Source organism: Eublepharis macularius, chromosome 12, assembly GCF_028583425.1.
Source record: "Eublepharis macularius isolate TG4126 chromosome 12, MPM_Emac_v1.0, whole genome shotgun sequence".
Lineage (NCBI taxonomy): Eukaryota > Metazoa > Chordata > Lepidosauria > Squamata > Eublepharidae > Eublepharis > Eublepharis macularius.
In genome coordinates, this window is record NC_072801.1 from 66507999 (window position 1) to 66519175 (window position 11177).

Consider the following 11177-nt stretch of genomic DNA (forward strand, 5'->3'; position numbering starts at 1 on the left):
AGCAGCATTGCCAAGAAGGCAAGGATCGGTTGATTCCCTTCCTATCTGCAGAAGCCCTCCACGCAGTTTGCAACAGAAATTAAAGAGTGTCTGTAGCAGACATAATTCATCCAGACAGAGGGGCCTCAAAATTTGCCATAGGCCTCAGAATGGTATTGGGCGTAGCCGAGCAGATCATGATGGGAATTGCAGCATACCTTGCCATCCCCAGAAACTACCACAATTCATTTATTCTTTATAGAACCAGGTTGGGGCAACCAAATCTTGGTTATGTTATTGCATACTTCGTCTCTCACTCATGGCCATCTACAGTAGCTCCAATGGTGGAGGAGTTACTTTGGATTTAAGCCATCTGAGTTGATGCAGTCCGTTCAAACCCTCAAAGAACTACTCAGAAGTCAAATGAGAAGCCTCCAAGAGGTGCTGTGGAATCCAGCAGTTTCAGGAAGACACAGGGACACCAACTCACAAATAACTTTATTCACTGTGCAAGGCACGCTTCATTGTTGAAGGTTTTTGCCTTCCTGCTGCCCGTGCCATCCAAAACCTGGCTGAAAGACAGGCATACTGGAAGCAGCAGGAATAGCACCAAGAACCACCATCCCTGTGTCATGCAACCTGTATCCCAGCCAAAGCAGGAAGCAAACATCATTACCAAGAGAATCACGAGACTGGCAAGTCTGATCTCAGTGGAAGCATCACAGAAGTTCCAACTCGGGTCTAATCACTGGCCAGCTGGCAGAACAGCCAGAACCCCAAATATCAGAACTAGGAAGTATATTTACATGGCTTAGTAAGAGATTAATTGGAGTTCAGCTGCTGCAAACAAAAATCCTAGAATGAGCAGCTGTCATGACAGTAACTTGGATAATTGGTCACAAAATGCTACAAACGGCAACGTCTGCTTCAGAATAGTTAACCCAAAACAGGAAGACCTGGGACTAACGTGTATGGAGCAACATTTTCCAAACCAACCCCTCAAGCCTTGGAGGAAATTCTTGGATACTACTACCCTCCTTGACAAAAAAGAGTGACTGGAAGTAAGAACAAGGTAGCAAATGAAGAGGGCCATTGGTATGTACAGCACCACTCTGCTAGCGAAGTGTGAAGCCTTCCTCCAACGGAAGAGCAGCTTAAGTTGGAAGAAGGCCCGTTTATGATGGAGGCGCCTTTCCCCCCAGCCTAAGGCAGAACAGAGACCAGTCTCTTGCTTGGGGTCAGATCTCTCATCTACTCCAACCCCTCTGCCTACCTAAAGTCACATGAAACACCACATTGCATGTTTTCATCCATACCATGAAAACTTGCAAGTTGTCTTTATTCTTTAAACTGAGAATTCCTTTCAAGCAAAAGCCCCCCTTATTGTGCCCCTTCAGGAAGACTCAGGAAGATTGCTCATGTCAATCTCTTGGCCTAGTCTGTTGACATTGGCGATGGCTTCCATGAACTCAGGGGAAAGCGGCACAGGTTCACATATCTTGGTCTCTCGATCCAATGCGTTGATTTGGAAATCTTTGTCTTCCCTTGTCTTCCCTTTCTTGGGCAATCTTAAAGTTGTGCTTTTTTGGTCCGAGAAATAGTGATCGGTTTCCATGAAGACCTTGCGCAACAGGTCCTTCATGCCCAAATAGCAATGACGGCCATGATAAAGAAGCCAAGGCTGATGAAGAAGAATTTGAGAAGAGGGCTTTCATGTGAGCGCAGTTCATAGGGCAGGATCTCTAGGAAGGTGACATAAAGGAACGTCCCGGCTGCCACCCCCTCCAGCACAGCCTGAGCCAGGCCACTTCCATCACTGTCAGAAAGTGACACCCCAATTCCTATTGCAATACCAGCAGGGGACATCAGGGCAAAGACCACCAGGTAAAGAAGCCTCCACTGGGTCCTGGTGCCACTCTGCACGAGCTTCAAGGCCAAGCTGAAGGCCACGATGGCTTTGTGGATCAGCACGGCCAGGCAGAGCTGAACAGCCCCCGTCTCCTCCTTCTGCACACCAATGGCGAGGCCCTCAAAGACCGAGTGGAAGGAGAGCGAAAGGAAGAGCACGAACGCTCGGAAGGAGCTGTGCGATTCGGGCGCACCCTTGTGATCGTCGTGGGCTTCGGGATCGCTGTGCGAATGAACCGCCTGAGGACAGCAGTACAGCACCATGCTCTCAATGAAAAACACCAAGAAGAAGCCGAACGAGATGATGAGTTCTCCAAATGGGTATCCCTGCCATGGAGGGAGACAAAGGGGAGGCGAGTGAAGATACAGTAAGATGCATGGATACTGTTGTGCTCCATGCTCTCTAATTCGACCCCAAGGTCTAAGATCAAAATACCTGCCTCCAACCACTTCTCCCCCCGCTCCACTTTGAAGTCAATTAACAGCTTCTGCTTACTCCCCAGTCTATGGAGAGTCATTTCTCAAAGAACATTCTATGTGTAGTTTTCATTACTCTTTGTCTTTCAGAACCAGTTTGATTTAGTATCTAGTGCATGGTTATAAAATTTCATATCTAATGCATGCTTATGAAATCCCAGAGCCTCTATTCAGTTATGTATAAGGGTAGTTAATACTAGAAGAGCCACAATTATTATGGAGTTTTTCACAGGTTCTGAAATATCCATGGGCAATGTTATGGCTATTCCAGAAGGTGGCATTCAACAGAAGCCACATAGGATTTCTTTCCAGGCATGTTCCTGCTTCACAAGTGACTTTACTATGATGAGGCTAGCTCCATTAGGACTCAAGACAGACTTGTACAAAAGTGTACACCAACATGTGAGTACAGAGGTATGTTTCGGCAGGGGTTGCTTTCCCTCATGCACGTCCTCTCTGCAAAGGATTACAGTTTGTACACATCATTCTACGCACTCAAGGGTGGTGTCATTTTTAAGAGGCATCTGTGTATGAAAGCTACCTAGTGTAAAGCAGTTCTAGTCCAGTGTAGGGAGAATGCAAATTTGTTACATGCTCAACGTGTGCATGCTGGAGGAAGCATGCGCACACTCCTGACATTTCAGTCCTGTCATATCAACATCTTCTCCCAAGACAGCAAATCTTGCAAGAGTAGAGATCCTATCCTGCTGAAGCCATACAAAGCCCAGTGCTGAGCAATTTACAATTCCACACCTCTATTCCATTCCTCCACCCAGAACTCGTTTACCAAAGTCATACATTTTGGATCTGATCCACTGGGAGCAGAGTCCTGGCCTTCTTTCTCTATTTGGAGAAAGATCTTTGGGAAATGGCTATTAATTCAATTGAGTGGCAGTTGCGGGTTGCCCTCTCCTTTAATAACTCCAGGACAGAAGAGAGGTCAAAGGTCAAGGCACTCACCTCAGAATCATCACTTTCAGATGTACTGTTCTGCTTCGAGACGAAACTTCCCTGTTTATAAAAACAGTACAGCATACATTTGGGGTTAAGACAGGGGCATATACATTGTACAGTGGTTAGAAAGTTGTATTATGATTTGGGAAACCCAGATTTCAATCCCCAGTCTGCCGTAGAAGCTCCCTGGGTGATTTCGGGCCAGTCACTCACCCAGATTAACCTACCTCACAAGAGTGTTGTGAGGATAAAATGGATGGAGATTGATGTTATAACCTGCTTTAATTTCCCTATCAGAGAGAAAAGCAGGGTAAAGATATCTAAATAGATATATAGTTTCTGAGGATTTCATTCCAGTTCAAACTAGTTTGGCAAATGTCATTCATTGAACTCGTCTCTGAATACTAAATTTCATTTAGCACGATGTTGTTGAAATTCAGTTTTAAGAGTGACTGCTTAATTTGACAGCAATTACCCTTTTAATTGCATTTAATCCTAGCCTCAGCATCATCTATAAATTCAGAAGGCTGAAAAAAAATCTCATCAGATCTAAGAGAATGTCAGATTTTTGAAAATAATTCAAAATAAGAGGCCCCCAGTCGTGGCACTCACCTGTTGCTTTTCTATTTCCTCTCGGATGTCCCCCAATGCGTCGGCCACCATGTGCATAATGCAGGCCCCAAGGAAGACACCGGCCGCAAAGCAGCCAATAAAGCTAAGGATGCGCCGATGCTTCCCTGAAAAGAGAAAGGGCGAACAACAGGGAGAGTCCAGTTTAACAGGAAAGCAATTGCAGTCACAGTGTTATTCGACAGGTTAATTAACATACAAGCACTTACTAAACTACTCACATCAAATAATAACTTTCACATGTGAAATGGAGACCCAGTTCCATGGACAGAGGTTTTCTATCCCCCTACAACATAACCTTTGAAGTAAGACTGTTCACACGTGCAGGGCATTGAATTATGAGAAAACAAGGGCACATGGATCAGTCTTCAAAACGACAAGAAGGAGGAACGTACTAAAACACGCTTCCTGGTTTCCCCAAATCCAGTTTTGTAATTTGAAGGACATGCCAGAGTTAGTGGTACTTCCATTTCCGTATCCTCAGCACTAAGAAGGATGCTTGAAAAATAAGTGTGGTTTTAAAAAGATGGACCCAGTTTTACTTCTTTCACTTTAATGGATTCAGTTGCCGCTGATTTTATCGTGGAAGCTTTATCGTGAAAGCCTTTGCCTGAAGGGATGGGTCTAATTTTTTAAAAAATAAAGTATTTGTGCTAATTCTGTAAAATCTTTGATTTTTTAGTTTAAGAAAGCCATTGATTTATTCTGGTTTAATGGGATGCTCTGCTACAAGATGAATGAGTAGCAGCCCCAAGACTTTGGGACAGGTTGGGCAGTGGATCTAAGCATAAAGCAAACAGGCAATCGTGGATTGTTTGGCCCATAAAGAATAATCCAGCTGTAAATGTTTGCTCTAGCGCAGCATCTCATGTGCGGATACACTCAGTGAAGCAGAGACAACCAAGCTGTTTACAGAAAAAGTGATTATTTACATTGTAGGTGGTTTCCAAACATTTCATGTACGTTAACTCAGTAAGCCATGTAACAACTCAGTAACGTACGCCAGTTTTGCTATAGCCTCAACATTCGGAGGACCAAATTGATTAAAAGTCTTTTGACCGATTAGAAATGTGTCCCAGATTACATATTCTAACACTATGCAAAACTGAATGATTCGAGAGGGCTTTTTTAGAGAAGAGAGCTGTACTATAAGGAAGCTGTCTCAAAGAGATGTATCAGTAAAGTGATAAGGAGTAACAATAGAATTTACTACTGTTACTGTTAAGTATGATACTACTGGCTAGATCCCATGTTGTTTAATATGTCAGTCTTTGAATTACTTATACTCTGTTTCAGCATTTCTGTATTGGATTTATGCTGGTTTTAAATCTTTGCAAATTTGCATGTATATACCCTATTACATGTGTATTGAAATGTCTTTGAAACTGATGGTACTGATATAGTGTCGAAGGCTTTCACGGTCGGAGAACGATGGTTGTTGTGGATTTTCCGGGCTGTATAGCCGTGGTCTTGACATTGTAGTTCCTGACGTTTCGCCAGCAACTGTGACTGGCATGCCAGACCACAGCTATACAGCTCGGAAAATCCACAACCATGACTGTACTGACTCACACTGTGCAATCCGCCTCCAGTTCTAGTGAGAAAGGTGGGCTATAAATAACATACAAATAATTTTTAAATAGCAAGAATTTTAACGAGTAGCATTCTGGCCCCCATCTTTTAGAATACCTGCTGTTATGTCACAGTGCCTCTGCGTCACGTGTCCCCTTTCCCTGCTGCAACTAAGCCCACACACATGTGACCAGAATGAACACATTCTTCCCCAGATTATCCTGCAGCCACCTCCCTCACATCAAGTTTTAGACGGCAAACACCTTACAGTCTGATTTGTCACGCCTATCAGTGAGGATAATCATCGCCAGCACTAAGCATTGCCAAAAATCAAATTCTATTTTTCTTCTTTTTGAGCCATTGTTTTATTTACATTTCAGTTCATAGAGAGGAATTTGAACCCACAAGGATTTCTTCACACGGGTGGCAGCCTTATCAATTATCCTGCTGCTGCAAATTTTGTTTGGAGAATAGGGGGCAATAAGACTCACAAATGTTTCATACAAATTAGAGACCCATTTATGGAAGACCCCAATTACTGAACCAAGCCATCACTGCCTGAGTATTTCCACCTACTTATGCTCACAAATAGAGATTTTTCTCCAGCTTCTATACACTGTTATTCTGCTGATTTAAACATATCAAGAAAAAGTTACTCTAACGTTACAAGACTTCAAAAGTACTTGTTGGATCCAACTAAATTTTTGTTTTCTTGCTCCTTTCACCTTGTCACTATAATCTGTTCCGTGTGTCTTGTCAATGCAGGCCCTTCAGCATAGCCTTTTTGATATGCCCTTGCTTTTTCACTGGCAGAAGAGTTGGATGGATCCAAACCAGTATGTCTATCTACTGATGCTGAAGTGGCAGGCTGCACAACACATAATTTCACACACGTGCATTTACATGCATGAGAATTAATGGGAGGCAGGTGCACCCTGGCTTCCAGTGAATTTAATTTCCACAACAGTAGTGTGGGAGGGGAAGGACAATATGAAACTTTGAAAAAAGCATCCCAACTGTAAACACAGGCAGTGATGCTCCAGACGCCAGATAATGACAACTCCACAGTAAGTGAGGAGCGCTGGAGTGGACAGCTGCTTAGCCTAGGGCAGAAACGAGGTTCGAACTGGGAATGATTATCAGACCATTCTGATAATGTGTGTGTGACAAGGTCGTGCTTATTCTAGTGCACAGTGGTGCTCTTAGCATCACATTGCAGCCACCCCTCATAAAGGAAATTTCCTCCTCCCTCTGTTGCCACCTCACCTCTGGCCATGTTGACCTGGAACCACTGGACTTGAGCTGGGATGAGTCCACAAAGGAGAGGGACCACCAGCAGGCCCGCCAAGCAGCCGATTTTCACTCCTAGCAAGGGATCCATCTTGGCACGGAAAGGTCCACCAGGAAATAGAAAGGAAGCTAGAAGATGCGGCCCTTGGGTCCTTGTTACCCCAGCTCCTCAGTCGAATTGGACCTGGAAACTTGTCACTCCTCTCACTAAATGGTCTCTCTCAAGCAGAATCCTCAAAGCAACTTCACCTTCACTCGAACCGATACAACTCTCCCGTTGACGATACCAGTGGGGAAAAGATCAGGAGGAATAATCCTCATGTACCAAACATGGCAAGACCATCCAGATATCCCAGTGGTGACCAAATGTGTTTCTCCTGCCACCTCTTCCTCCTTTAGTTCCACTTCCTGGTGGCTTTTTCTCTGCTCATGATTTGGTTCCTCCCCCACTTCACGGTTCCCTCCATTGGTCTAACTTTCCTCACCATGGTGCCCTCTCCTATTCCACCTTCCTCTCTCTCTTTTCTACCTTCTGCTCCCTAGGTTCCTCCCTCTCTTCCTTGCTTCCATCCCTGGCCACCTTCTTGGGAAGTTGAGCAACCATCCCGATACTCCAAAGAAGAAAAGACTGCCCTTCCTCTTGGGCAGCCCAGCCCACTCCATTCCTTTTCATTACGTAAATACATAATTTGATTCTGTAAACATTCCATAGGAGACTTGAATCATGGCCAACGCAGCCACGTCAAAGAGCTCTGCCGCAAGATGCCAAACAAAAGCGCTTGTTAAAATTGGGACTGCTTGCCAGTCTGTTTACAAGTTGCGCCTGCCACCAAGACTCACAGAACTGGCTCATACCATGACCCAAGGTCTATAACGCCCCTCTATAAACATACAAACACACAACCAGGGAGGAGGGGGTATGCCAAATCAAACAGGGAAGTCTTTTACGCACGGGTGGAATACTCTGGGCCAAGCTAGACAGACATGCAAGTTTTTAGTGCCCGCTCAGTCAGTGCTCTACTCTCAGGCCCCCCACCCTATGAATGGAAAATGATAATCACATTGCTACTTGCCCTTGAAACAGAAGGAAGAGTTGCACCATGCTTCTGAAGAGACTCAACCTGTAAAGGCTTATGCCGTTAACTTCTATTAAAGAGATCGCAAGGTGCGGAGGTTGAGTTACATCACTGAGGACGAAATGAGCAGGTATCCTGCAGGACCTGCATAATGCCCTCAACCACATTCTGTGCAGCCCTAACGATTGCAAATGGTGGAGAGAGGCTGGCCTGGCCTACTCTGCAGGCTGTGCTGGCAAACCACAACGTCTCCGTGTAACAGAGAAATCATGGATTAGTAGCACACTTGGTGCTCCAAAAATGCCTCATCTAACAATCAAAGGAAGTTCTAAATAAAGAGAAAGGAATGGATTGCTGCGGTTGAGGTGTCAGCTATTAAGAGTAATACAGTAACAGAAACCAAGCATCACAAAAGGTTATTTTGGGTGATCAAAATCATACTTCAAAGCAGACAAGCACCCCTCCTCTCGCTAAACCTGGCTAATCTCAGCCTGGCTTTCTTTCCCCTCAAGGCCCAAGACAAGTTTCACAGGCTTAGCACAGCCACACCCGAAGCTTTCGCTTGGAGGCGGCTGGCTGCTCTTACAACCTAAGCTATTAATTTTATAGAGCAAACAAACAAGTCCTCATAGCTGCAGTCCAGTTTCCTCTACACAGCAAAGGTTATCCTTCCCATCGCTGGACAAAAATACGTAAAATATAAAAGAGCCCTGCCGGATCAAGAACAGTAGTCTATCTAGTCCCCCTCATCTTGTCTCACAGTGGTCAGCCAGTTAATTCTGGAGGAAAAATAACTGGCCGTGGAGACAGAAGCTTTCCTTGATGCTTGCTTCCCAGCACTGACATTTAGAGGTCTGTACTGCCTCTGTACGTGGAGGTTCGCTTTAATCACCATGGCTACTAGGCCACGGATGGACTTCTCCTCCATGGATCGAATTCCCTTATCAAGCCATCTATGCTTGTGGCCATCACGGCATCCTTTGGCAGCGAGTTCCATTTTAATCACTCATTGTGTAAAAGTGCCTTAGGAGTGTTAACTACTGACAATGCTGCTTCCAGGCTTCTCCTCTCCAGACAGTGGCCAGGCCCACACATACTTTACTTCTGGAACGCTACTGGATCCTGAGCTGGTTCAACTCTGCGTCAATGACCCCTTTGATTTCACTGGTTCTTACAGGCGTGCCTAGAATTGCCATCTCAGAAACCAGACCTGCCCTGTGCTCTCCCTGCCCCCCAACCCCCTCCACCAAAAAGTAGATCCCCGTCCGAGCTGGGAGGAGAACACAGAACTATCAGCTCCCACGAACAATCACATGGACACAGCATCGTAACGCTGCTTGAAACTGCATCATGGCCAGACTTCTCTAAGCTGCATGACCCAGTTTCGGCGAGTGGCAGTTGGGAATGAGGCCAGTGGGTGTCAGAAACACCTTAAGGAGTGGCTGCTTCGGCTTATACAGCTCTTGTGCTTTGCTTCAGGCCAATTCCTGAAGCAATCTAGGGGGTGGAGATGCATTGCTGGAGCAGAAGATCCATCTAGGGCAGTACAAAATGACTGACCCTTCAACCCAGGTCATCTTCGGAGGTCTCACTTCGGGTACCCCTGAGGCTAGATGGGTGGCCACCCGGGAAAGAGCCTTCTGTCATGGCGCCGAAACTTTGGAACTCCCTCCCCAGGGAGAATCACCTGTCTTCCTCTATCATTGGGCCAAGCGGACATGCAGGTTTTTAAAGAGTTGGGTCTGGGTTCCCTGCAGTTACACAGCCGCTTTGGGGAGTAGCTATTAAAAATAAAGGAAACCTTGAATGGCCTCAGAACGCCTCTGTGGAAGGAACAGGGGCTCTTCCCTTCCCCTTCAATCTGTTTTCCTGTCAAAATAGCAGGGGAGAGAAGTCCCCCCCCCATTTTTTCTGCTAAATGTGGAGTATTCTGGGCACTGGAGCCGTAAAAACATGAGGGGAAAACCTCCCCCTGTGCTATTTTGACAGGGAAACGGATTGAGGGAAGAGCCCCCCCCCCACACACACACAGAGGCATTCTGAGGCCATTTGGGCTCTTTGTTTACTTTTTAACTGCTGTATGACTGCAGAAACCTGAGCTGGGTCTGGGAAACCCAAACCCAACTCTAAAAATCTGCATGTCTAGCTTGGCCCAGTCTTCCACCAGTGGGTGAAGGCCTTTCTCCTTCCTGGTTGTGTGTTTGTATGTCTCTGTTTTTATTGTATTGTTAAATATTTAAGTATACATTTTCAATGGTGTTTTAAAGTTTTAAATGCTTTAATGTTTGCTGCCACAGGTGGAAAAGCAGCATATAAATGTTTTAAAATAAACTATTGAGAAGGTGGGCAACAGCTGCCTCAACACACTAGCAGCTCTTTAAGTTTCCACTTGACTCTTTTTAAATTCATTTATGGTTCCACAAACTGGAACCAGTCTTTCCCTCGACCTCCTCTGCATCATAACACAAACTTAATCACACAAATCCCTCTCCTGGAGTTACAGTACACAACTAAGGGATCCTGACTATCCCAACTTCCTTCTTTCAGGCCACAGCTAGAAACTGAAACCAAATTCCTGGCAAACCTGCTTGACCTACACCCCCGTCCGTCCCTAACTGGTAACAGAATCCAGCGCTGTATACATGAGATCACTAATAACAAACCAGTCCAGACTTCCTACTTCCTTTTGGTTTCAGACTCATCACCACTAACTCAATTGAGAACTGGATACCTTCCGGAAAAGTCTTCTTTTAACCATTCTTAAGTCGGTTTGATCAAATGCAAAGTCGCCATCGGCATTAGATCATCCTGAGCCCAAGACTCAGAAGCGGTTACCTCTCCGCCTCCTTCATTCCAACATCCATTAATAAGCTTGTTTGTGAGTTTTGGTTACAATTCGCAGCCCCTTAAGACAGGACCCGACCATATCCACCGCTGGGTTGTACTGCTTCACAAAGCAAGTGAAGAATGCACGAACAGCTTGGTCACATAAAATGCTCACAAAACCAGGGAGAAAGGCTCTGCTATAACCCTTGTCTCAACACACCAGTACTCAATGTATTTGCAGTACTTAAAAAAAAATGAGGAGAAGAGAACAGTGTACACTACCCGGATTTCCTGGGATGAAAAGCGGGATAAAGTAGTACTACACAGATGTACCCAGTTTCCTGGGGGTAAAGTGTCGATGACTGGGGAAGGCCATGGCAAACCGCCCCGTAAAAAGTCTGCCAAGAAAACGTCGTGATGTGACGTCCCCCCCATGGGTCAGTAATGACTTAGTGCTTGCACAGG

The 11177-nt window shown here is 45.4% G+C and overlaps 1 protein-coding gene across 1 annotated transcript; it reads right to left on the reverse strand.

The window, feature by feature from the left end:
• Positions 1–466: 466 nt before the first annotated feature.
• On the reverse strand, positions 467–7329 carry SLC39A2 (solute carrier family 39 member 2). The gene is made up of 4 exons (XM_054994685.1): positions 6787–7329; positions 3931–4055; positions 3325–3375; positions 467–2214 (listed from the first exon to the last, which is right to left on the reverse strand). The coding sequence occupies exons 1-4, from the start codon at positions 6899–6901 to the stop codon at positions 1618–1620; spliced, it is 888 nt and encodes a 295-aa protein (XP_054850660.1). The 5' UTR covers positions 6902–7329; the 3' UTR covers positions 467–1617.
• Between the last annotated feature and the right edge of the window lie 3848 nt (positions 7330–11177).